Source organism: Zonotrichia leucophrys, chromosome 22, assembly GCF_028769735.1.
Source record: "Zonotrichia leucophrys gambelii isolate GWCS_2022_RI chromosome 22, RI_Zleu_2.0, whole genome shotgun sequence".
Lineage (NCBI taxonomy): Eukaryota > Metazoa > Chordata > Aves > Passeriformes > Passerellidae > Zonotrichia > Zonotrichia leucophrys.
This window is the reverse complement of record NC_088191.1, coordinates 642,134-668,515: the sequence shown is the minus strand read 5'-3', so window position 1 is coordinate 668,515 and position 26,382 is coordinate 642,134. Positions and strand designations below refer to the sequence as shown.

General features: G+C 47.8%; 1 protein-coding gene across 2 annotated transcripts in view; it reads right to left on the bottom strand.

Annotated features, from left to right (window-relative positions):
* Positions 1–26,142, bottom strand: part of SLC23A2 (solute carrier family 23 member 2) — a 57,116-nt gene extending 30,974 nt beyond the window's left edge. Inside the window, exons 1-4 of one of the 2 annotated variants that reach the window (XM_064730937.1) lie at positions 26,036–26,142; positions 4,655–4,935; positions 3,575–3,673; positions 353–469 (exon numbers count right to left, since the gene is read on the bottom strand). In XM_064730937.1, the coding sequence (XP_064587007.1) occupies positions 353–469; positions 3,575–3,673; positions 4,655–4,789 (351 nt within the window). In that variant the 5' untranslated portion in view covers positions 4,790–4,935; positions 26,036–26,142. Of the gene's footprint in view, positions 1–352; positions 470–3,574; positions 3,674–3,939; positions 3,968–4,654; positions 4,936–26,035 lie in introns of those variants that run through there. The other variant, XM_064730938.1, reaches the window with a different exon arrangement.
* Positions 26,143–26,382: the final 240 nt, after the last annotated feature.

Genomic DNA, 26,382 nt, shown 5'->3' with positions numbered 1-26,382 from the left:
GTGAAAAATCTCAGAAAAAACCTCCCAACATCTCCTTCAAAATCATTCTCAGAGCAGTGATCTGAGTGTGAACAACCTCAGAAAAAACCTCCCAACATCTCCTTCAAAATCATTCTCAGAGCAGTGATCTGAGTGTGAAAAATCTCAGAAAAAACCTCCTAACATCTCCTTCAAATCATTCTCAGAGCAATGATCTGAGTGTGATCAGCCTCAGAAAAAAACCTCCCAACACCTTCCTCACCCAGGCGAGAGTGGAGAAGGATAAACCTCACAAACACAATGACCTGCACAGAAAATCCTCGATAAATCTGGAAGCCCCAGAAGGAAAAGCTGCCTCTGCCTGGGGATGTACCTGCAAGCCCAGGAAGATGCAGAGGTACCAGGGAGGAACATCCTCAATGGTGTAGATCATGTCAGTCCTCTGGGCATCCAAGCTGCCGCTGCTGTCCAGGGTCTCTGCCAGGGAGCTCTGCAGGAACAGGGGCACAGCAGGTTAGTGCAGCACAGAATAAAGGGAATTTCAGCCCCCAGGCTGCTTCAGCCACTCTGGTTTGGGACAATTTCAAAGCCTTTCCCATCCAGCTCCTGAATTTGTAGCCAGCATGTTCCTTTCTGAACACTCCCTGCTTATTTATTTATAATTGCTGATTTCTGACAGAACTGATCTGGCAGCCAAAAGGTGCCCAAAAATGGATTCAGCATGACAAGGCTGTTAAAAAACCCCACCAAACCCCAAAACCACAAAAACAAACAGAAAAAGAAGACAGGGAAGAATTGGAACTAAGGAGAAGAGCTCTGTCCTTGCACCAGAGACCAAAATCGCTGGCAAAAATAAATCCTCATTATGATAATTGCTTCCCTGCTCTGCTCTTACCCAATTCCATCTTGGTTAACCACTTTTAGCCAAAGAATTCATCATTTCCCTTCTTCCCCCTCATTTATGCAGTCAGGAAAAATGCTGATTATTTATTACACCCAAATTAATCCCCAACCAATTTCCACCAGCCGGGCAGAATTCCCCCAGGAATTTCAATTCCCCCAGGAATCCATTGGCAGTGCCAGTGGAGAAGTGAGCACAGCCATTCACACATCAACACCCCAGCGAAACAAGGGCCAGCTCTGCCCTTTCTCTGTCACAAATAACTGAAAAATCTGGTTTGGGAATTCCTGAGAACAAACCCACAACGCTGCAAAGCCCCAGCACAACAACAGAAGCACGAGGAAGTATCAGATGTTGTAATTTCAGAGCAAGCAGCTCAAAAATGACCTTGCACAACAGCTGCTGTGCCCTAATCCAGCCCAGGACGCTGTGAGCCCACGTGGGGCTGCCTCACTCCGAGCCTGGGAGCTCTGCCACGCTCGTGACTGCCCCAAATGGGCTCCATTTCCCAGAAATGCCCACCAAATGGGCTCCACTTCCCCAAAAATGCCCACCAAATGGGCTCCACTTCCCCAAAAATGCCCACCACAGCCAGGGCTGGGCTGCTCTCGGTGCCACCTGCCCTGCCAGCAGCCAAACTGGGCCTGGCACTGCCCTCCCACCCCAGCCTGCTGCTGGGAGAACAAATCCACTGGGAAAATTCCCATTTGGGGGCTGAAAGCGGGCACAGTGCTGAGGGTGCTGCACAGAAGTGCAGAATGCAGAAATTCATGTGAGAGAACTCCTGAAAGCACTCTGGGCAATGCTCTCCCCTCCTGCAGCACCAGTGACAGCTTTCCATGGGCTGGAAAAGGAACCAACCTTCTCCTGAGACAATTCTCTAAAAAAACCACGTGAAATAAAAAACAGGAATTTGAGCCATGGAACAGCTGAGGGTGGAAAAGCCCTCTCAGATGCCCAGCTCTGACCAGCAGCACCACCATGGGCATCACCAACCTCATCTCCAATTCAACACCCCTGGGGATGGGGACTCCACCACTGCCCCTTCCCACCCCTGACCACCCTTTCCACAGGAAAATTCCTCCCAAATAAATAAAAAGATGTCCAGCCTGGCCCTGCCCTGCCCGGGCTGCAAGGACCTCAGGGCCCAGTGCCACTCCACACATTCCTTTCATGTGCTGAACAGTTCCCACACATTTAGGAACTGTGTCTTTCATTTTCTGTCCTATGGGGTAGTTTTGGATTTATTATTAAACAATATCCTACAAATTTAAAATAGTACAAGAAGCCAGAACTGGTTTGTTGCCATGAGGGAAGGAACTGGGTGATGGTTTAGCTGACTGAGGGGTTTATTTTGGATTAGGCTGTGGGTTGAGGGCTTTTTTTGAGATTTCTGGAAAATACAACAATGAAAACAACAATTCCACTGTCTCAGGGTGCTCCAAGCCCCTTCCAGGCTGGCACTGGGCACCTCCTGTGCCAAGGCTGCCCACCCTGTTCCTGCACTGGGAGCCACAGCAAAGCTTTCACTCCAGGAGAAACGCCTCCTCCACAGCTCCAGGTCTCTCTGAGGTGAGTTATTCTCCATCACCCCAGTTCTGACCCCAGCTTGGGCCAAGCAGGAACACTGAGGTGTCTGGAGATGGCTTATCTCATTGCACAATTCACCCCAACACCTCTGGCCCAAGGCTTTATCAGATTGTGCCTCTCCACTCCAGCCCCAGCATGCTCCAAACACCAGCCCTCAAACCCCTGAGAGGTAACAAAAATCTGCCCATGAAATGTGAGAGAGGCACCTGGGCAGGCTGAGCTGGGCGGCTCCAGGCCCTGACAGACCTCTGGCTGCTCAGGGGATGGTTTAGATCTGAAATTCAGGAGGGAAAACATGAACTGCATCCCCTGGTGCCATCCTTGGCCCAGCAGAAACCATGGATTGAAGGGAGGAGCACCATGGAGTCCCTGCCTGGAGCCAGGAGTTTTGTTCCTGTTTCAATCAGGACATTTGAAAAACTTGGGTCATGCTGAGGCTTTTCAGAGACAAAAACAACCCAAAGAAACCATGGATTGAAGGGAGGAGCATCATGGTGTCCCTGCTTGGAGCCAGGAGTTTTGTTCCTGTTTCAATCAGGACATTTGAGAAACTTAGGTCATGAAGTTTCATGAGAAACTTAGCTGAGGCTTTTCAGAGACAAAAACAACCCAAAGAAACCATGGATTGAAGGGAGGAGCATCATGGTGTCCCTGCTTGGAACCAGGAGTTTTGTTCCTGTTTCAATCACGGCATTTGAGAAACCTGAGTCATGCTGAGGCTTTTCAGAGACAAAAAAGCCAGTTGGACCGAACATTTTGGAAGTTCAGTTTACCATAATCCTCATCCTTTTTTTTAAACAAAGCTCAGACTCACACCATCTCAGCTCGCAGGATCATCACTGAACAGACCCAGGGAATGAAAGAATGGAGAAAAAAGCTGGAAAAATCCCACCCAAGGGCACGGACTGCTCCCACCACTTCCTGAGTCACGGCCCGAGGGCTGCAGCCACAGAGTGTGACCAGGAGTCACGAGGGCAGCAGGGCCTGGGGAGATGGGGATGTGCAGGTCAGCAGCTCTGGGACAGGAAAGCAAAGCACCAACAATGAGCTCCCAGCAGCAGGGAGCCCCAGGCAGCCTGTTCCACAGGAACTCAGCCCCAGTACCTTCTCTGCTATGCCGTTCTCCGTGGTGTAGATGGCCATCAGCTCCGTGTCCTCTGTGTCCTGGTCACCGCTGGACGTGGCCCCGCCGTTTATCACAACCTTCAAAAGCAACAAAAACAGAAATAGGTGAAGGTAAAATCAACATTTCCTCTGCCATCACACCTCATATATCATTTTCTCTCTGGGTACTTGAGATCTGGCTCTGACATTTAGTCAGAAAACAAGAGGAGCATGGCAAGGCATCACTTCTGTAAGAGCAGGGACAGAGAGCACAGAGAGCTGGCTGTGTTACACACAAATATTCACAGTTTTGTCACTGACTGCTCATGGAAATGAAGGGTTTGTACACCTGGAGCATCACTCACAGGCAGGGTGAAGAACGTGGGGTGCTTGGACTCACTCTCAATTTGCTCTGACCATGGGGAGCTGCCTGTCCTGGGAACAGGGAATGAGCACACACAGCAGGGCTGGCTGTGTTACACACAAATATTCACAGTTTTGTCACTGACTGCTCATGGAAATGAAGGGTTTGTACACCTGGAGCATCACTGGAGCATTATTTGGACTCATCCTCGTATTTGCCCTCTGTGGTGCTCTGACCATGGGGAGCTCCATGTCCTGGGAATGAGCACACACAGCAGGGCTGGCTGTGTTACACACAAATATTCAGAGTTTTGTCACTGACAGCTCATGGAATGGAAGGGTTTGTACACCTGGAGCATTACTGGAGCATTATTTGGACTCATCCTCCTATTTGCTCTGACCATGGGGAGCTGCCTGTCCTGGGAACAGGGAATGAGCACACACAGCAGGGCTGGCTGTGTTTATATACAAATATTCACAGTTTTGTCACTGACTGCTCATGGAAATGAAGGGTTTTTACACCTGGAGCATTATTTGGACTCATCCTCGTATTTGCTCTGACCATGGGGAGCTGCCTGTCCTGGGAACAGGGAATGAGCACACACAGCAGGGCTGGCTGTGTTTATATACAAATATTCAGAGCTTTGTCACTGGCTGCTCATGGAAATGAAGGGTTTGTACACCTGGAGCTCTGCTCCCTGCCCTGGGCTCACTCACAGGCAGGGTGAAGAAGGTGGGGTGCTTGGACTCATCCTCGTATTTGCCCTCCGTGGAGCCCCCTCCTGCCTCCACCGACTTGGCCGTGGTGTTCTTGCCAATCCCCATGGTGTCCAGCACGTCCAGGACCTGCATGCAGCACCCAGGAGGTGCCTCTGGGACAGCCCAAGAGCAAAGGACAGCTCCTTGTTCCAGCAGCAGCAGCAGCAGCAGCTCCAGGAGTCACTGAGGAGCTCAGAAATCCAGCTGGGACATCAGCGCGTCCTTCCCATCAACAGCTCCTGCGAGGGAAGGGAGAAATTGGAGTTTTTAGGAGGGAAATAAGTCAGGCTCATCATCTGAAGGGTCCTGAGTTTGCTCCTCACCATATGATGGTTCTTGGCCTCTTTACTTCTGGTTAAATTGGGATTAAAGGCACTTGAGATGAGAGTTCAAGTTCTGAGTTCTACAGCATTCTACTAACAAGTCACAAAATGGTGAACTCTCTTTCTATTCAATTAAGAGATGACACTCAAATTATTTTGACTTTTAACCCAGTAACTGATCACTCCAAGTCTGCAATGTGGGCTTTTTTATCCAATTACACAATACCACCCAAACTTATGAAGAAGAAGGACACACAGAAAATCCAAGTTTTGCAGCCTGTGCTTACTGAGCTTTAAACAGAGAATGCAGCTGCCAGCACCTGCAGGTGAAAGCAGGTCAGGTACAGGTGAAAGTACAGGACAGAACCTGCAAAAATGGCTCCTGAAAGGCACAAAAAGTGGAATTTTCTGCACCCGTCCAGGCAGCAGAACCCACTCACACTGGTGTGAATTCAAAAGCAAGTTAATGACGGGTTCAGCTGAACCCCAAGGTGGAACACAGCTCAGGGACACTCAAATACAGGTTTGGATTGGGAAAAAAGCAGCAGAATTTGGGTTTTTCCTGAAGTCTCCCTTCCAGATGGTGCTCAGGAAATGCCCACAGCTCCTGTCTACTGTAATTGCAATAATAACTGAACTCGAGAAAGACTCTTCTGCTGAGGGCAATTCAGGACTGTACTAATATATGAATACTAATATTTTAGAACCTCTTAATAGCTGTTAATTGCCCACTTGCTGGAAAACTCTGGTTCCTTGAGGTGAAAGAAACATTAAAACTTTCAAAGCAATGGAGGCATCTCCTGAAAAGTTCCATAAAAAAAGACAATTTGGGCACTGGGATCCCTTGAAGCATTAATTAAATCAACATGGAATGGAAGGCAGTGCCTGCAAATCAGAGTTAAGATTTGTTTATGAGAGTAAATATTAAGGCACATAATTAATTAGTTCTCACTTGAAGAGTGAAGGAGACTGGTTTGAACACTCACTGTTCTTGCTCTGGAAAAAGCCTGTAATGCTGTAATGTCCATTTTCACAGAGCAGCTCAGGGCACAGGAGACAGGTACTGCTCAAAGGTTTGGGGGCACTGGGCTGGGATTTCTGGAGGGCTTTTCTGTTTGCTTTCACACAACAATGAGGATTTATTTTTTTTCCTAGCACACCAGAGAGGAGAATCTGCCTTTCTCTGCCAGTGCAGACGTGGTGCATCCTCCAAGAAAATCAGAGCTGGAGACGGGCGAGGCTGAGTCTGGCAGTTCGTCAGGCTGGGAAGGGAAGGGGCAGCAGGACACCTCCCTCAGGAGGAGCAATAAATGAAAGTGAGCCAGGGGAGCTGCCAGGATGTGCTCCAGGGTGCCCTGGGAATTGCAAAGCTTGCCTTGGCTCCAGAGCTGAAATAACAATGCCCCAACAGACAGCTCCCAACTGAGGCAGAACCCCAGGGCTGCCCTCCCAAGGACAGGGAGGGTTTGTGTCCCCAGGGGCTGCTCCAACACAAACCAGCTCCTCCTGCTGCTCCCCGGCAATTAAAACTGCACTGAATGATCATCAGAGGGCTCGGGAATGCTTTGATTCTGCAATCAGGAGTGTCAGAGAGGTGAAGATAAACTCTGCTGCTGCCTGAAGCTCTCTCAGAGATCACTCCTTATCAGCTCCCACCACCATGAGTCAGCTTTTACAGCCCTCCAGAGCAAATCCAGCTCCTCGGGAGCTGAAAAGTCCTGGAGAAAGATAAAACAAAAGAGATAACACAAAAGAGATAACACAAAAGAGAGAAAGCCCATTGAGCACGGGGCAGGTACACTCAGCACAAGCCACCACCTGCAGGCTGGGGTCCAATGGGAAGCTGGAAGTGGAATTTCTGCCAGGACTCCCTTCCCACATGGGTCACCCCAGGAGAGGCCAGGCCTTTACAGAGCTGCAGATAAGATTGGGCTTTACACAAAGGGGCAAGTTCAGGAGGAAAAGCCAGGCCAGGGAGAGGCCACCCTGCACCTCCACCATCAGCACGAAGCTCCTCCAGCCCCAGAGGCAGCAGGAGGGGACAGGAGAGGGGACAGGGTCTGGTGTGACACAACACCCCCTCCTCATGCTCCCAGGACCACCCTCCACACCTTCCCTTTGCCAAGGCTGCTGCTATTGCATTGAAACCAAAGCTCGTGGAAAAAGGATGAAACCCATCAGAGATCTGGAGATCTACAATGCGTTTAAATGCTCTTTTTCTCCCTGCAAGTTTCTGCTCTGGAACCTCCACCACAAATAAAAACAAGCCCTGGAGCACAAAGGTTTTCCTACAGGAAAATCCGCCCCAGAAAAGCAAAGCTCCCACTTCCCCAGGTACCAACTGCCTGTGAGTCAGTACAAATCCTTTTTCATCATCTCCTCAGCAGGCCCAAGGGGTAACTGGGCAGGACAGAAGGTGCAGACGGACACAAAGAGTTCATTGGCAGGAAAAGTGGCCATAAGGGGGACACTGACACCTGCCCTGCACGCACTGTTTCCTTTCAAAGCACACCCAGAACATTCCCTGGATCAGATTCAGGCTGCGGCAGCTCCTCCCTGCCCTGCTCAAGGCTTTCAACATCAATACTGGAATCCAGAGCCTGGCAAAAACAAAGCCCACCTGACCTCCAGGCAGTTGGGAAGTTCTTGGGGTTCTCCTCTCATTTTGGGTTGATTTGGGGATTTTTAACTCCTCTTAGAAGGGTCAATGCTTTGCCAGGTGCTGTTGGCCTGGCAGCAGCAGGACGGGCCGTGGCCATGCCCAGGACATGGCAGTGCTGCTGTAAAGCTCATTTGCAATGAGCAGACCTGGAGTTCAACCCTCTGGAGGGAGCTCAGGCTCCCCCATGACTGCCAGCCCTGGAAATTACAGTTTTTCCAAAGCGAAACCAGCCCCGTGTGTTCCCTTATTTGCCAAACTCAAACCAAAACCCTTCTAAAACCACAAAGGCTGAATTCCAGCTGGATCCTAAATTCCCACCACCCAGCGACAACCAAAATAATTCAGACTTTCCCTGTCCCTTCAGACAACCCTGGCCTGGATTTGGTGGCCCTTCCTGCTGCACACTGAATATTCCCAAAGGAAGCACAAGGAGCGTGGTGACAAAAGCAGCTGGGGTGGCACAGCCCACGCTGGCCCTGTCCCCTGTCACAGCCAAGCAGGACCTTCCTGGCTGGCACAGACGGCTCAGGAGCCAAAAATCCTCTGGCTGCTGCACCCACGGAGGAGATTAGAATCAAATTAAGGTCGCTGCTTAATTACCATCATCAATTTATTATTTTAATGAGCTGTCAGGCTGGTGTGAACAGACCAACTTTCTCCCGCAAGCAGAGATGATGCTCAGCCAGCATCTGTCCCTCAGGAATTTCAGCACCTCCCTGGCACCTGCAGGTGTTTGGCACCTCTGGGACTCACAGGATGTGTTTGGACACAGCCAAGGTGTGAGATTGTGTTTTTGGCAGCAGACACGCAAAGGGACAGCGACTCCCTTAAAGGAGAACTTTGCTGCTCACAGGCGCCCAAAGGTGCTGCGTGTTTGCCTAGGAAAAACGGCTCTCCCCAGTTAAAAATTCCACAATTTTTAACAAACCTCCCATCACCCAGGTGAAAAAAGCCCGACAAATACTCAAAGGATGCAATCCAAGTCCTGCCTGCAGAGCCACAGCCACAAATCCAAACTGCTCCATCCCAGAGCTGTGCCTGGACACCTGTGGGCTCCCACCCGCTGCCCACACACCCAAGGAGCGCCTCAAAGGCTTTTCCCTGCCTTCCAGGGCATTTTCCCCATCTCACACATGTGAAAAGGGTGCCCAGAACCCACACACTTCATTTTCTATTGGTGTAAAAGCCACCCTCCTGCTTCAGTCTCGGAGGGAGTTTGGAGCAGCCTCTTCTCTTTGGCCCCAGGAAATTCCTGATTTATCTTCAGCAGGGACCTCTCTCCTGATTTATCTTTAGCAGGGACTTCTCCAGCTCCTTCCCACCACCTGAAGCTGCACTGAAATGCCACCAGCACATCCTACCTGCTCCGAGATTTCCCCTGGCACTGAACCACATCCACAAGAAAAGCAGACTCCAAATTTCACCCAACACCACACAGTTCATCTTTCCCTGCTGCAGAGACAATAAAATGCTGCCACATACCCAAACTTCCTAACATCAGACTCCTAAAACGCTCAATTTAGGTTTTAAAAAGAGTTGATGGGCACCCTAACACCACACAGTTCATCTTTCCCTGCTGCAGAGACAATAAAATGCTGCCACACACCCAAACTTCCTAACATCAGACTCCTAAAAAACTCAATTCAGGCTTTAAAAAGAGTTGATGGGCGCTTTAAGAAGCTTCTTTCTTCAGCTCTTCAAAGCACAAACAAATTCTTTCTTTGGAGGCACTAATGAATTTTTAAGTAGTTGGTATTTTGACTGCCATCCAGAGCGGTGCTTTAATAACTGACCAACGTTATTAGGGCAAGTCTACACAAAGCTAAGCAGCAAAGTTATGCCGAGCTCAAACCTTCCACGTATTTAAAGCACATTAGCTAAATCTCATTAACTCCCTGTGTGAATGAGCTTGTTGAGAAGGGGACTCAAATCCAGCTGAATGAGGAGTTTACCAAAGGATCTCACAGCTTCCAAAAACTGAGGTTTGGTTAGTCAAGTTATTAACTGAGAGCTTGGTTAGGCTGGGATTCTAAACCAGAACAGGTGAAAATTCTAAACCAGAATAGGTGAAAATTCTGAATGAGAATAGGTGATTCTAAACCAGAATAGGTGAAAATTCGAAACCAGAATAGGTGAAAATTCTGAATGAGAATAGGTGATTCTAAACCAGAATAGGTGAAAATTCGAAACCAGAATAGGTGAAAATTCTAAATGAGAATAGGTGATTCTAAACCAGAATAGGTGAAAATTCTAAACCAGAATAGGTGAAAATTCTAAATGAGAATAGGTGATTCTAAACCAGAATAGGTGAAAATTCTAAATCAGAATAGGTGATTCTAAACCAGAATAGGTGAAAATTCTAAATGAGAATAGGTGATTCTAAACCAGAATAGGTGAAAATTCTAAACCAAACTAGGTGAAAATTCTGAATGAGAATAGGTGATTCTAAACCAGAATAGACGAAAATTCTAAACCAAACTAGGTGAAAATTCTGAATGAGAATAGGTGATTCTAAACCAGAATAGGTGAAAATTCTAAACCAAACTAGCTGAAAATTCTGAATAAGAATAGGTGATTCTAAACCAGAATAGCTGATTCTAAATCAGAATAGGTGATTCTAAACCAGAATAGGTGAAAATGCTAAACCAAAATAGTTGATTCTAAACCAGAATAGGTGAAAATTCTAAACCAGAACAGCTGAAAATGCTAAACCAGAATAGGTGATTCTAAACAAAACTGGCTGTTTCCAGCATCACCCACCCTGTTTGATCAGAGCACTGCTGGCCAAGCAGCTCCCACTCATCTTTCACCCCATTATTCCCATTTTGTTGGCCCAAAAGCAGCAGTTTTGCCCAAATTCTGTGCACTGCATTTGCCACCCTCCCAGAGACCCCTCCAGTGGGCAGGAATGATGAAATTCCAAAGAACAGGGTAAATAAAAATTAAATCCTGTCTCAGTGCCCTGGAGCTCAGCACACCTCAGTGTATGGCACACAGTAATTTGATTATTTATAATGCTATGGAGTCCTTATGGTGTCCCTGGGGAGAATTAATAATCTGGGCATTCCAATACCTCGCTGTTATTACCAATATTAATGCACAGCTCGTTAAGCTCCTTCACGGCCCTCAAAGCAACCTGAGCTCACACTGGCTCCTTTCTCAGCCTGCTTTGTACTTGGACTTGGCACTTTGATGAAAGCTCCCTTCTTTCCAAGACTTTAATCACGTTAAAACAAAGGTGGAGTTGGAGACTCATCCAGGGAAAATTCCATTTATTAAGTAAATCGAGGTAATGTGCCAATTTTTCAGCTCTTCCCAAGGGCTGAGGCATCGCTGTGGCTCCTTTGGAAAGGGAACAGCTTGAGCCCAGTAATCAACACAAACCCAGCAACTGATCCCACACTTGAGGAGTTTTACACCGAGTTATCAGTGAGACCTGTCTGAAATAAACACTTCCATTTAGCATCACTTATTAGATATGGAATTAACAAACTTTCAGAAACTAACCAAGATGCTGTACCTTTGTGCTCAAGCTTCCTTAAAATCTCTTTTACTAAATATCATATCTCTTTTATAAATATCTTTTTTAAAGATATTTATAAAAATAAATATCTTTATCCTTAAAAATCTCTTTTATAAATATCATATAAATTTTTCCCGTTTTAAAGATTAAAAGGAAAGCAAACTTTACAGATAGACAGAAAAAAAGCAAATACTATGGAAATAGTAAATATCTCTTATTAAAATGAGAAATTAAGCCTTTAAAACTTTAAGACACACAAAGTTAGTTATTAACACCAGCAAACACACATTTTTAAGTTTCTTATTTCATAATGCTGACACCAAACCAAGTGAATTTTTGCAACCAAACCATCCCCAGCAAGGCAAACCTGCAGCGAGCTCTCGGAGGCGCAGCAGCAGCAGCATCTGGAGGATGCAGACATCCATCCATCCCCCAGGAGCACTTTTATACTCTCTTTGTACCTGCCCATTGTGTAACTGCTCCCAGCCCACGCTTACACAAGGGCAGGGCAGGAGGCAGCACCCGCTTACTCCTCGGTTACTCCCCCGTTACTCCACGCCTCCGCTGGGTTTACGCAAAGCGGCGAATCCTGGGGAGGGCACCCCGGCAGAGCGCCCGAAAATGGCACAAGGATTCCCAGCAGCAGCTGCAATCAGGACAGGGATTTGATTTTCGAGCCTCCCGATGGATGTTTGCAGCAGCAAACCGCACAAACCCTCAGCAGGGTCAGTGACCCACAGGCTCCCAGGGAACCGAAACACCTCAGGGCTCTGGGGCTCCTCCACTTCCCCAGGGCAAAACGCTGAGTAACAGTGATGGCACAGCGAGATGGAGCAGAGGGGAAAGCCTGGAGCAACAACAAAACCAGCCAGAAATGAAACCGGGGTTGCCAAGCACTAGGACAGGTTGCCCAGGGAGGTGGGTGAGTCCCTGTGCCTGGAGGTGAATAAAAGCCCTGGGGATGTGGCATCCAGGGCATGGCTCAGGGCTGCCTTAATGGCTGGGCTTGATCTCCAAGGGCTTTTCCAACCTAAATGTCACCCTGTTTTTTTAAGATTTTCTAAGCCTTCTGATGTTGACATTCCTGGAGTGAATTTTTTCACACACTTTCTGTAAATAACTCATTGTTTTACATTCCTTTATGGAGGAAGAGAGAGTTGATAGACTGTTGGTTTGACCAGTGACATTGCAGAGGTGTCAATGTCACCTTCCAATCCACTGTCACTTTTGTAAAGCTATAAATATTAGAGTCAGAGAATAAAACTTCCTTTTTTTCCCTTCACCTTGAGTGGTGGTGTGCTTGTGTTCTCTCGTGTCTTTCAGCGACACCTAAACAATTCCAGCATTCTAAAATTGCTTCCCATGGATCTCCTTGCCCCATTACTCTTGTGTGGGAGCACAGCCCTGCCTCGGGCTGTCCTTACACTCCTGAACATCACTGGGTCATTTCCCTCATCCCCATTGCCCTTCCCAAAGGATTAATGAGACACCATCACCCCACAACTGATCCTGAGGCCATAACCAGAACAGGCCACCACCCCTCCTTTCCTCTCCTTCCCCTTCCCTCCTTCTGACTCCCAAACATTTTCACACAGATATCTCAATTTCAACATTCAGAAACCTTAGAGACCTTAACACAAACATCACCAAACTTTAAGACCACAAAACACCAACTGCTGCACCCAGACTGGCTGAAGAGCACTGATCTGTAACACTTTAGGGAAAAAAGTGCTGGAAATTGTTTTAGATTCAAGGTATTTGATGTGCTCACAGGGAGCTAAAGAAGTGAGTGATCAACAGCAAGAGGAAAGCTTTAGGTTTTGAAAGAAGTAATAATCCATTTGCTTTTTTACCCCAACGTTCAACTGCTGTTTAATCCAACTAGTTTTTTTTAATAGCTGGATTAAACAATGCCAGGGGCTCAAACACTTCTTGCCCTGAACATCACAGTTCAAAGTATAACTGAGTTCAATGCAATTAAAATTCTTCAGTATGCAATCAAAGACTCGTCTATTTACCTTGCAATTAAAACTAATCGCTCCAAAATTCATCATCAGCGAGCGGAGAGAGTTTCAACATTCAAACAATTAATTTCTGATTACTCTGCATTTACACTCAATCCAAAGCAACCACTTGCTAATCTGGGTGCCTCCACTCCAATCCCAGCTGCCAGGGTTGATGTGGGGACAGATAATTCCCTGCAGTGAGCAGGGGCTGCCCTCACTGCAGGGAATGCTCATCCAAAATGCACTGAATATTGCACAGTGTGGAGCCAGGTGGGGATGAACAGCTCGGGGCTCTGGGGCTGCACAGCACAGCATTTATCCCACCCTGCTCATCGCTTTTGGTTCCTGCTCAATACCTGAAATGCAAACTGCTGGAAGCACTTCTACTGCTTGGAAATGTTACTCCTAGGAGGAGTTCACTTTGATGATGATGAGAAAATGCAATTTTCTGCCTTCTTCTCAGACACTCAAGTGTTCATTCTGAGGATGAACCAACACTTCAGCCAAGTTCTGTTCGTTCTTGGACACACACTGGTAAACTAGTGAAAATGCTAAACCAGAATAGCTGAAAATGCTAAACCAGAATAGCTGAAAATTCTAAACCAGAATAGCTGAAAATTCTAAACCAGAATAGCTGAAAATTCTATACCAGAATAGCTGAAAATTCTAAACCAGAATAGCTGAAAATTCTAAACCAGAATAGCTGAAAATTCTAAACCAGAATAGCTGAAAATTCTATACCAGAATAGCTGAAAATTCTAAACCAGAATAGCTGAAAATTCTGGTTTTCCAACTCAGTGTTCAGAGTTGGAATAGTTATTCTGAGGATTTCTTCTCTGCAGTTCTGCAGCATTTGGGCAGACAAAATCCCTCTCTGAAGTCCCCTATTCCCCCTGCACAGGGGTGGCACCAAAACGACCATAGTGCAAGCCAGGCACTGCCAACAGCTGACAACCAAACCCCTCCTTTGATCCTTCAGAAAGAACAAGAAAAAGCCCCAAAAGGAAGGGAGATGCAGCCAGCAGTGCTGGGGAGAGGCACAGCTTTCCTTTCTGACAGCTCAATGAGCCCCCTCACTACAGCCCTGCAGCCATCTCCCAATTTAAGGATCCTTCCTCCCAAAGCCACGGCAAATTCGTGATCTTTTACATCAGCTTATTTAATCAGCAGCCTCCCCTGAACATCCTCCAGAACACACTTAACATAACACAGCACAGCCAGAAAATAGCATCACACACGAGACAATAAATAGATCCACTTCCACCCACAACTGGGAACAGCAGAAAGACTCTGCTATTGAGTTCGAATTTCCAGTGGTGTTTATAAATTATTGAATTACGAATTGAAAAAGCACTTACCAGAAGATCTGCCGTAACATGAAAACATCACTGCTCTTCCCTAGTGCTGACTCAAATCGACACCAGAATTACTGGAACTGCTCTGAGAGTCCCCAGGTAATGCAGGGAGCGATGCCCAGCCCTGTCCCCCTGAACCCACAAATCCCCCTCCCCAGAGAAAGGACACCTTGGGGCAACCCATGGCCAAGGAATTCCACGTTTCCAGCTGGACAATGCAGCTTCAGTTCCTAAATCCCCAATTCATCTACAGCCTGCATTGTTAAGGTGTTTATTTTAACTTTTCCTGCCACAGTACATTTTTAAATGCTTGTAAGAAGAACCCAGGATCTGAGATGTACATCAAAGCACACACAGAGTTCGTGTAAAAAAGGTCATTACAAGAGGGAAGTGCCTTTAAGAATACCTGTGGCTGATTTCTGGGCAAGAAATAAAGAATCATTGTCAAGAAAGAACAACAGAAGAATAGTGAAGCCAAAGCCCTGCACTCCACAGGCACAGATCAAAGCACTTCCAAAATTACTGGAGAGAATTGTGATTTTTGGGACCTGTTATTGTATCCACCCTGTGCATAAACTAAGCCAGACTCCTTTCCTGGAGCTCCAGGTATTCCTGTAATTACAGGCAAAAGCTCAAACGCAGGAAAAGACAGGAGCAAAGCCCGAGCAGCAGGCAGGGCGAGGGCAGTGAACCTGAACTCATTACCGTGTGTGCTCCCAGATTAGCCTGAACACATCATTACCCTCCATTCCCGGAATCCCCAGCCCTGGCAGTGCCCGAGGGCAGCCTGGAGCACCCTGGCACGGTGGGAGCTGCCCCTGCCCAGCCTGGGGTGGGTCTGGATGGGCTCGGAGCTCCCTCCCGTTCCAAATCCCGCACACGGTCACTCTGCACACTCAGATTTCACCTTTCTGCCCCTACTTTTGCTTCAGAACTGCACAGAAAAATCCAGCAGGCAGTACAAAGACCATGGGAAGTGCCACCCTTCAGCAGAAGCCGCTGCTGGTTTAATTTTCCAAAGGCAAAACACTTCTGAGCACAATCATTTCTTTACTTTTTCATTCAAGACGTCATTTGCTCGGATGCCTAAAAACCACCCTGCATCACCCAGGCTGAAAGCTCCAGCTGCAAGACTAAATGCTGTAAAAAGAGGGGGGAAAGAGCAGATATCCATCGTTTTTGGGCAGTGAACCTGGCATTCACAGCTCAGTAATTCCCAGCCCAACTCCTCCTCCTCCCACCAATCCCAACCTCCTGCATCCGAAATGAAAAAAAGCCCTTTTAATCTTCAAAGCATGGCCACAAGTCAATCTCAACTTAGCACACTTTTTAATTTTCGTTTTAATTATCCAGCTGGGAGAGCTGTGCCCTTCTTGCTCAGTGACCTTTGGCTCCTTTGGGATTTACTGCACAATCTTTCCTGGGAATAATCAGGGAACTCACAGCACTTCCAGAGGAAACGTCCCAGGGCTCCTGGGGCTGAGGGCAGGGCCAGGGGGACTCTCAGGAGTCTCTGCTTTTCCTGCAATCCAGCCTTTCAAAAACCTAAAACTGAAGGGTTCCTGTACACCATTAAAAATAAAAACTAATGCTCATTCAGAGAGCAGCCCAACATGCGAAGAAAAAAATTAACAGAATTTTCTGGGCAGCGCCAAAGTTACAAAATTCAATTTCCATATGGCAAACATCATCACTATGTCACGTTTCATCCTTTGCTGTGCAGTCCCTGCTCTGAGAGCACTCTGGCTTTGGGGTTCTCACCTGGAGCCAAACCCAAAGCAGCAGCAGAAGCTGGAGCTGGCACGGGCAGGGCATCTCTGGGGTCACACGGCAGCAACAGATGCCATTATTCACTGCATTAGCAATAATAAACTGATATTGCCAGCACTAACTGGTGCCCAGCTGTTTGCCCCAGGAGCTCTGGTCACCAAGCCCAGCTTGGTTTCCCACAGGCACTGGGGAAAAATTAAATCATTACTGCCATTAATGACATTGAAGCCAAAGCAGCACTCCTTACTCCCCTGCCCACACAGCAAACAACCGTAAGCAGCCCTGGGTTTGATTCCCACACGTTCAGCCAAGCAATTACTAATTTATTAATTTCCCAACAAGCCTGGCAGTGGCTCTGGGCTCAGCCAGACCTGCTGGGTCACTCCCCTTTGGGCAGGCTCAGGTGAGAGCAGCTCCTGCACCAGCCCCCTCAGAAATGTGCATTTATTGCAGCCCTGACTCTTTATTGCAGCCCTGACTCTTTATTGCAGCCCTGACTCCATGGGGCAGCTGGAGGGGACAGGACCCAGCTGCCACCAGGCAGACACGGGGATGTCCCTCAGTGCATGGCTTTGAAGGTTTCCCTGTGTGAGAGGGTAATTAAGAATGCATTAAATACATATTAATGCATTAAATAGATATTAATGCAATAAATAGATATTAATGCATTGAATGTCCCTGTGAGCATCAGAACTGGTAAAGGAGGTTAAGTGGCTTCTCCAAGCGAAGGGACAGAAATGGAACAGGCAGTTTAACACCCAGCTGGCTGCTCAGGAAAAGCACAAAGAATTGTAGGATTTTCAGAGCTCACACTGCTTACAATAATATTTATAACAGATATAGGTTATTGAAGGAAAATGTCTTGGGTTTGGGAAGACTTTTTTTAAAAAAGCTCTTTGGAAAATTTAGTAAAATAAACCTCTAGTTTACCTTTGTGATCTCTGCCAGTAAACCAATCCTTTTTAACCAATATACTGTGGGTTTAATACCGTGCCTTAATGGCTGCCTCATCTTCAGGGCTCTTTGGCAGATGTGTTTCAGCACTGCTTTTAACAAAATCATCTCAATTATTCGTACTTAATTGGCATCAGATAAATGCAAGACTTCTTAGCTGCTGCTCTCCGAAGGAACAGCACTCGAGCACACATTTTGCCCTTTGAATAATGAGGAAAAAAGCCCAATGCAGATGGAGTGCACCTAAGCGAGCTCCAAACCCGGGCGAGCACTGATCACAAAATCTTTACCAAAGCCCCACAGGCAAGGAGGGGAGCTCAGACAGCTCTGTGCCTTCGGGCTCATTTACAGCCAGCAATTTCATAGGAGCTTTAATTGACAGCTTGGCCGGGCTCTATTGTGCCTGATTAGGCATCTCCACGAGCAGCATCAGCAGCGTTTGATCCCCTCCAAGGCAGAGCAGCTCATTAGCAGCGATGTTTACAGGGATGCTGCAGGAGGGGGCTGCAGACCGTGTTTGCACCAGGAGGAGCTCAGCCCTCCATCCTTTGCCTTTCCCGCTATTTGCCAACAGGACAGATGGACAAGGAAAACATCTGACAGGACTACAACAAACCCCCAACACTCGGGTATTGAAAAACCCAAATCCTCTCCCTCATTTCCCCCCCTTTTTTCTTCTTTTTTTAGCTTTAAAAGCATCTCTCGGTGAGCTGAAATAATTACAAATAACAAGTGTCCAACAGGCCGAATAAAGCAGACCAGAGCCCTGTGAAATTATATTGGTAATAATGACCCTGCTCAGCACAACCTCCCAAAATCCCACACACACCAAATTAAATGGCACCCATGCAAATACATCCAATATCAGCAAATGACTGCTAACTGTTATTGCTCCCAGAGATGAAAGGACACAGAACAGTGTGAGAACACAGCAATTACTCCCTGCACTCTGAGCCTATGAACAGGGACCTGCAGCTCCAATTCCTTTCTTGCCAGTCTCAATCCAAACGACTCCTTAGGTTTGGTCTCAACACAACAAAATGCTCGTCAGGAAACCATGATCTGTCAGCTTTTATCAAAAACCCCAACCTGCTAAAATATGACCAAGCAAATGCTGCTTGCATCAAGAAGACTTAGTTACCTTCCAGAAACAATTCATTCTGCACAAAAAATGAAGAAAAATCTGCTGTAACTTGTGAAGAGCTGGTGTTTTAAAGCCTGCAAAAACAAGGATGTGTTTCCTTTGCCTGGGTATGGTGAGCGCCTGGATACAGGATTCTCCACAAAAAGGACAAGTAATAAACAGAGCAAAATTTGTTTTTTCCTGTCACAGGAACTCCTAAACCCCACAAAAACTCAAACCTTCCCAGAGCAGAGTCCACTAAGTGCTATTAGCTCCGAGACAGCTTGGTTTCACCCAGCACACAAAAGGAAAGGCTGCTAACTTTGCAGGGCAGGGTTTTATTTCCCTCCCAAGCCCCTAAATAAAAAGTGAAAGTCACGACATGGGAATCACGTGCCCGTTTCATCAGATCCCCTCGGTGACCTTGGGTGCTGCTGAGAACATTCACTCACAATTCCCTGTAACAGCACAGCTACAGCTCCCTGTAAAAGCACAGTTACACACAATTCCTGTAACAGCACAGTTACACACAATAAAAGCACAGTTACACACAATAAAAGCACAGTTACACACAATTCCTGTAAAAGCACAGTTACACACAATAAAAGCACAGTTACACACAATAAAAGCACAGTTACACACAATAAAAGCACAGTTACACACAACTCCTGTAAAAGCACAGTTACACACAACTCCTGTAAAGGCACAGTTACACACAATTCCTGTAAAAGCACAGTTACACACAATAAAAGCACAGTTACACACAACTCCTGTAAAGGCACAGTTACAATTCCCTGTAAAAGCACAGTTACACACAATTCCTGTAAAAGGACAATTCCCTCTAAAAGCACAGTTACACACAATTCCTGTGAAAGCACAGTTACACACAATAAAAGCACAGTTACACACAATAAAAGCACAGTTACACTCAACTCCTGTAAAGGCACAGTTACAATTCCCTGTAAAAGCACAGTTACACACAATTCCCTGTAAAAGCACAGTTACACACAACTCCCTGTAAAAGCACAGTTACACAAAACTCCCTGTAAAAGGACAATTCCCTCTAAAAGCACAGTTACACACAATTCCTGTAAAAGCACAGCTACACACAATAAAAGCACAGTTACACACAATTCCCTGTGAAAGCACAGCTACACACAATTAAAGCACAGTTACACACAATTCCTGTAAAAGCACAGTTACACACAATAAAAGCACAGTTACACACAATTCCTGTAAAAGCACAGCTACACACAATAAAAGCACAGTTACACACAATTCCCTGTAAAAATACAACACAGCAGCACCTGACTCAGCTTGAGGCTGAATCCAAACCACTCCAGGTAAGTGGAAACAGGTCACAAAAAAAGGAAGCCCTTCAGATGGTGGGTTCTGGGCTAGAAAACAGGGCAATCAGCAAATTTGGCTTGGTGGGCAAAGCTTCCAGCATTTCCTTGCCATTGCAGACCCATGATTTGCACAGGGCTGGGATAATTCCCATGAACCGCCCCAGCACATAAACACTGCCAAGTGCACTGGTGTTTAAGGTGCCTTCCTATTAAAGCTGCACTTTGTTCTGTTAACTTTTACAATCTCACAAGCGGGTAACAGCCAGCAAAGCACTAAAATGGACATGATTGCCCTGGGCTGCCGTTTCACGGCCATGCAAAACACGAGGAAAGCCCATTAAAATGTGTCGCTCCACTGAGAGCGCCAAGCGCTGGGTTCACACCCAGGTTAATGCCCAGGAATGTCAGAGCATCTCAGAGCCCCCCTGAAATCGATTTTCTTTTTCTTTTTCTTTCTTTCCCACTGCCCTGCATTCCCAAAATGCTTCAGCCAACGAGCCCTGCAACAGTTTGATTTAAATATAAATTCAGACAAGCACTGAAGGACACGGAGCCATTCAGAATCAAATTCCGAATCAGTTCGGTGACTCACATTTCCCAACAGTCAAAACCAACAAATAATGAGTCAGTGCCCCTGCATCACCCACCAGTGCTCATCTGAGGCCATTCTTCCAGCAGCTTTACTCTGCAGTGAGCACGGAGTGGGTGACAAATGCAAAGAGCCCCTCTGGTGGGGAAGGGCACAGCTGTGTAACCCAAACACACAGAAAGCAGGTCAGATGTTGTTATCAGAGCTTGGGAAATACTCCCAGGTACTGTGGGACAGCTCAGCTCCTCCACCACAACAACCGCACTCCTCTGCTCCTAAAAACACAACTATCACACAAAGCTTGTTTGCCGACACAAGTCCAACATCAAAACATTCCTGGCTCCGAGGACAGAGATGTATCAGTCTCCAAAATCCATCCCAAGGTGCCTGGGACACTCTTAAAAACACACATTTATTTGTTACTTCCTATATTTAATATATTTAATTATTTAATTATTAGAATATATTATTAGAAGATATTATATATTATATATATTATATATATTATAATATATATATTATATATATAATATATATATTATATATTATAAGATAATATATTATTAGAAAATATTATTAGAATATATTTAATTATTTAATTATTAGAATATTTAATTATTCCCCCAAAACATACATTACTTCCTAGTAATGTATGTTTTGGGGGAATAATTAAATGTTCTGGTTGCCCAAACGTGTTGAGAAGGAACTCTGGAAATTCCCTTTCAGTGAAACGGGATAAAGTTTATTCTCGCTTGAAGCTGCTATTTAAAAATAATATTAAAATGAAATAAGTAAGGGTAGACACTTGGATGTTAAGAGCATTCCCTGTCCCCTCCTTAACCATCACCTGCATCTTCTGGCCTGAGAACTGAGACACGGGGAGAATCAGATCATTGAATTTCTAATGATAAACTCATTAAAATACTAGTTTTACAGTTACCTCGAGCCCAGCCATTCCCCAGCAATCAAACTATGGGAACACAGAGAATTTCATCCCAGGAGGGAAACACCCAACCCTGGAGCTTTGGGAGCCCCTGGGCACAGCCTGGTGGTCAATCCATCCTTCCCAAAGAGCCTGGGGCAAATTCCATCCTTCCCAAAGAGCCTGGGGCAAATTCCATCCTTCCCAAAGAGCCTGGGGCCAATTCCATCCTTCCCAAAGAGCCTGGGGCAAATTCCATCCTTCCCAAAGAGCCTGGGCTCAATCCATCCTTCCCAAAGAGCCTGGGGCCAATCCACCCTTCCCAAAGAGCCTGGGGCAAATTCCATCCTTCCCAAAGAACCTGGGGCCAATCCACCCTTCCCAAAGAGCCTGGGGCCAATCCATCCTTCCCAAAGAGCCTGGGGCAAATTCCATCCTTCCCAAAGAGCCTGGGGCAAATTCCATCCTTCCCAAAGAGCCTGGGGCAAATTCCATCCTTCCCAAAGAGCCTGGGGCCAATCCAGCCATCCCAAAGAGCCTGGGCCAAATTCCACCCTTCCCAAAAGCAGCCTGGGGCCAATCCAGCCATCCCAAAGAGCCTGGGGCCAATCCACCCTTCCCAAAGAGCCTGGGGCCAATCCACCCTTCCCAAAGAGCCTGGGCTCAATCCACCCTTCCCAAAGAGCCTGGGGCAAATTCCATCCTTCCCAAAGAGCCTGGGGCAAATTCCACCCTTCCCAAAGAGCCTGGGGCCAATCCATCCTTCCCAAAGAGCCTGGGGCCAATTCCATCCTTCCCAAAGAGCCTGGGGCCAATCCATCCTTCCCAAAGAACCTGGGGCAAATTCCATCCTTCCCAAAGAGCCTGGGGCCAATTCCATCCTTCCCAAAGAGCCTGGGGCAAATTCCATCCTTCCCAAAAGCAGCCTGGGGCCAATCCATCCTTCCATAGAGCCTGGGCTCAATCCACCCTTCCCAAAGAGCCTGGGGCAAATTCCACCCTTCCCAAAGAGCCTGGGGCAAATTCCACCCTTCCCAAAGAGCCTGGGGCCATTCCACCCTTCCTAAAGAGCCTGGGGCCAATCCATCCTTCCCAAAGAGCCTGGGGCCAATTCCATCCTTCCCAAAAGCAGCCTGGGGCCAATCCACCCTTCCCAAAGCCACCCCAGAGCTCTCAAAGCCCAGCCCTGCCCCGGGGCCAAGGAAGAGTCACAGCCCCCAGGGTGACTCACTGGGGACAACAGTGGGGACACAAAACCCAAACTCTGCTCCAGGTCCCCCTGGAGAAACCCCAGAGCTGCGGGAATTCCCGATGATCCCAAAACACAACCCCTGAGCCGAACTCAGAGTGGAAGGGATGAAATTACACCAGGAGCTCTCCAAGCCCAGCTCTCCCTCCTCCTCCCTTCCCCAGCGAGTGCCAGCGATGTCCCAACACCCCAAGTGCCTTTCCAAGGAAGTAGCTCTGCTCCTTTCCGGGCCAAATCACCATGGCAAGAAATCCCCGTGTAGATTCATCTCCAGCAGAAAAACATCCAGGCAGCAAACATTTCCTTCCCACAACCTGAAAACAGCCAAATATCATCGGATTTCTTTCCTGCCGTCAAAGAAACCCTGTCCTGAGACAGCTCATAACAAGTAAAACATTTGCCCATAAAGCAAATGTGTTCCCAGGCAGTGACAGAAATATTTCGTGCACCCCACGAAGCTGAACACGCTTCACCCCCGGGAAGGCTGCAGAACACAGCAGGAACTTTCATTTGTAATGATTTATTTTACTCCTGCCTTCCCTGCATCAGGATGCTTGTCTCTTACTCATCCTGTCTGTCAATATTGTCTTCCTGCAGCTTTTAAGTAAAATAACCCCCATGGTAACTGTTGTCAGGCCATGTCAGGACCACTGAGGCTTCATAAATAACACTTGATATAAATAGATTTTCCAGCAACACATAAACCATCAGCTCCAATGGAAGTAGAAGGGTTGTGTGCAGCCATCTGCATTTTCTCCTGTAAGGATAAACACATAAAGAAGTGTTTGAAAGCAAAATAAACCTATTGAAGAAATGGCCCAAACAGAAACTTCTGGAGCATGAGATTTCTTAGGAGGCTCACACAGAGACATTGACAGGAGCAGCCCCAGCAGAACCAGAACACACAGGCAGAACTGAAGATTAAAAATTCAGTTTAGTTTTTAAAAAGCATTTGGAATAGGAGCTGCATACCCATGCAGCGTTTTTTACAGTGTGGGGGAAATTCCCAATCAAAGTTTTCTGTCCAGAAAGAAATACTCCTCCAACACTGCCATTATCTCAAGCCTCCCCTGAAGAAGTCTCCAACCAAGTAATACCAACAAAGAAATTATTTCTACTTCTCCACTGGAATTCAACTCCCTGCGAGACGACCTCGAGACAGAAATTCTCATACCAGCAAGGTTTAAATGCACCCACACAGCACCCAGGTCTGCCTGGGCCCAGGGAGGGCAAAGAGCACGAAAATTCCCTGAACAGACGTGGCTGCCATAGGAACACAAGGCTCTTGTGGGCACCCAGGGGACACTGCCAGGGGCTGAGGGATGGGAGCTGTCACCCATGAACCCACCAAATCCTGCACTGACTGAGCAGCTGCTTCTCCTCCAAATCCTTTCTTTCCGTGCTGAAAATGCTGAAGAAGCAACGGGCCCGCGCTCTGAGAAGCGGATCCCATCCTGCTCCTTCCTTCCTTCCATCTGCTGAGAGCTGTGTGATGCTTCCAGAGAGTTCAGCAGAGCTAAGCCTGGCTCAGGGCAGGGCTCACAGCCCTGGCATGGATTTTAAACCATTTGATTTCGGCCTGTTAAGCCCCAGCAGGAGCACAACCACCCCTGAGTGATCTCCTCCTGTCCCCGGGGCTCTGACACGACATTTTCAGGTTCTCTCTGCATCTTGACTAAACCAAAGGCTTGTTTAAATCCATGATAGAAATCTCAGGGCTTGTTTAACCTCCTTGCTAGCCCAAGGTTGAATTTGTTTCAGTGCATCTCCGTGTTAACACTGCTCTAATTTCAAGGTATCTGGATCATGACTGGGAGCCAGGAGTAGGGGTGCAGGAGCTCCTCAATTAATCCAATTGTTCCGCACATCTCAAGATTATTTTCCAGCTTGCCAACCTGAGCTCCTTGCTGCAATAATCCTTTATCTACACTGAAATCACCTGGCAGAGGAGGTGTGCAGTTAAGCCTGGCTCTGGCACCGTGCAGCCCATCAGCTGCTCATCACTCCAGCATTTGTTCTGCTTCTCCACTTCGTTTCAGAGCCTGCATCAAACTCCACCTGCCAGGAAAAACACCACCCAAACCAGCTCTTTTTTCAAGCTTAAACTGGTAATTTAAAGCCTGCTCAAGCCTGGCGGTGCTACACTGCAGTGAGGACACACAGACATATTATGTTCCCCATGAATACAGAGCATTTGGTGTTTTTATCGAAAATTAAAGCTCATCAGCAGAACAGAGAGCCTGGCGTTTACCTGGCACTGAACTCACACCAAGAGTCAGCTGCGTGTGGGAAATGACAAGGCGGAAAAAACGAACAGGCCAGGTCTTTACCTTGTCTGAAACACCTCGGGGGATTTCCTCCCCTGCCAGAATCTTCCACCGGCCCTGTGCTGCCTTTGGGGTCAGCCCAGCCCGCACTCACCTGGCCAGGAGAGCCCCAAAGTGCCTCAGGGGCTGCCCTTCCCTGCACACAAAATGAGAACCGCGGCTCCAAAATGAAGGGATGGGAGTAGAACTGGAAAGCCTCTGCCTCATTCGCAGCTTTTATGGATAAAAGGAAAAAGGCACCAATAACAGGAGTGTATGACAGTGGTTAGTCCTTATTCTAGGAACCCTAAACGGCTTGCAACAAGCTTTGTTCAGGCATTTTCCTGCACTACCTACATCACTTCTTCCTACCCAAAATGTACCTTAAAACAAAAGAAAACCACACACGGTATCGAACGGGGCTTGCAAGTTAAAACCAGAAAATTTAAATATTTCCTGCCTCGACGTGCACTGGAAAATAAAAATAAAAAGGCAAATAAATAATTTTTTTAAAGAGGGAAAAAAAAAGGTTTAAAGCACATCACGAGAACAGGATCAAGGAAGAGCGAGGCCACCCCTTCAGGACCAGGGGAGAATTAACCTGCATTTCTCCATCCCATCCGCAAGCTTACGGCTCTGCCACCCATTTTGTCTCCGATTAAAGGGGAAAAAAAATTAATTAAAAAAATATAATGACCTCAGCGGCACAGAGAGAAGCCCCCACCCCGGGATGGATGCCCAGCGGTGCTGCCGGCCGGGCAGGTGACCCCGCCGCAGGTGCCAGCCCGAGCATCCCCCGCGCCCCTTCCCCATCCCCTGGAGACGCTGCCGAGCCGGCACACGGCGGCGCGGAGCACGGGGGAAGCTTTATTTATTTATTTATTTAACCCGCAAACGCGAAATGAAAGGGAGAGGAGGAGCGCAGAGGTGCGGACGGCGCGGCGGCCAAGGTGAAGCGCGGCCGGCGAACATGGTGGGGGCTGCGGGGAGCCGCGACCCTCCGGCCCGCGGCAGCGAGGGGCGAGCAGCGGGGATGGCACGGAGCTGACAGCGGGCGGGAGGCGAGGGGCGGAAAGCGCCGAGGGAAGAGCGCTGAAGGGAGAACGATGACGGGAGAACGCGGCGGGAGAGCGCTGAAGGGAGAGCGCGGCGGCGAGGCGCTCCCTCAGGGCTGCTCCCCCCGGGCGGCAGCGGGAGGACGGGCTCACCTGCCATGGCGGGCTGAGGGCGGCAATGGCGCTGGGGGCTGCGGCTCCGCTCCGCTCGGTCTCCGCGGCGAGTGCGGCGGGGCCGGGCGGCCCCGGCAGGCAGAGCACGGGGCGGGACGGGCTCTTCCTCCGCCCCCGACAAGATGGCGCGGCCCCGGCCCCGCTGCCTCAGGGCTCGGCCGCCATGGCGGCCCCGGTGCTCGGCAGGGGGAAACAGCCGCGTGTTCCCTGACGGTGAGGAGGCTCCAGCTGCAGGGATGTGTGAAGGGTTTATACGTGAAGGACACGAATTGCAGAGTCACGGGATGGGGCGGGTTTAAAGGGACTGCAGTGGGGTGTCGGGTCCA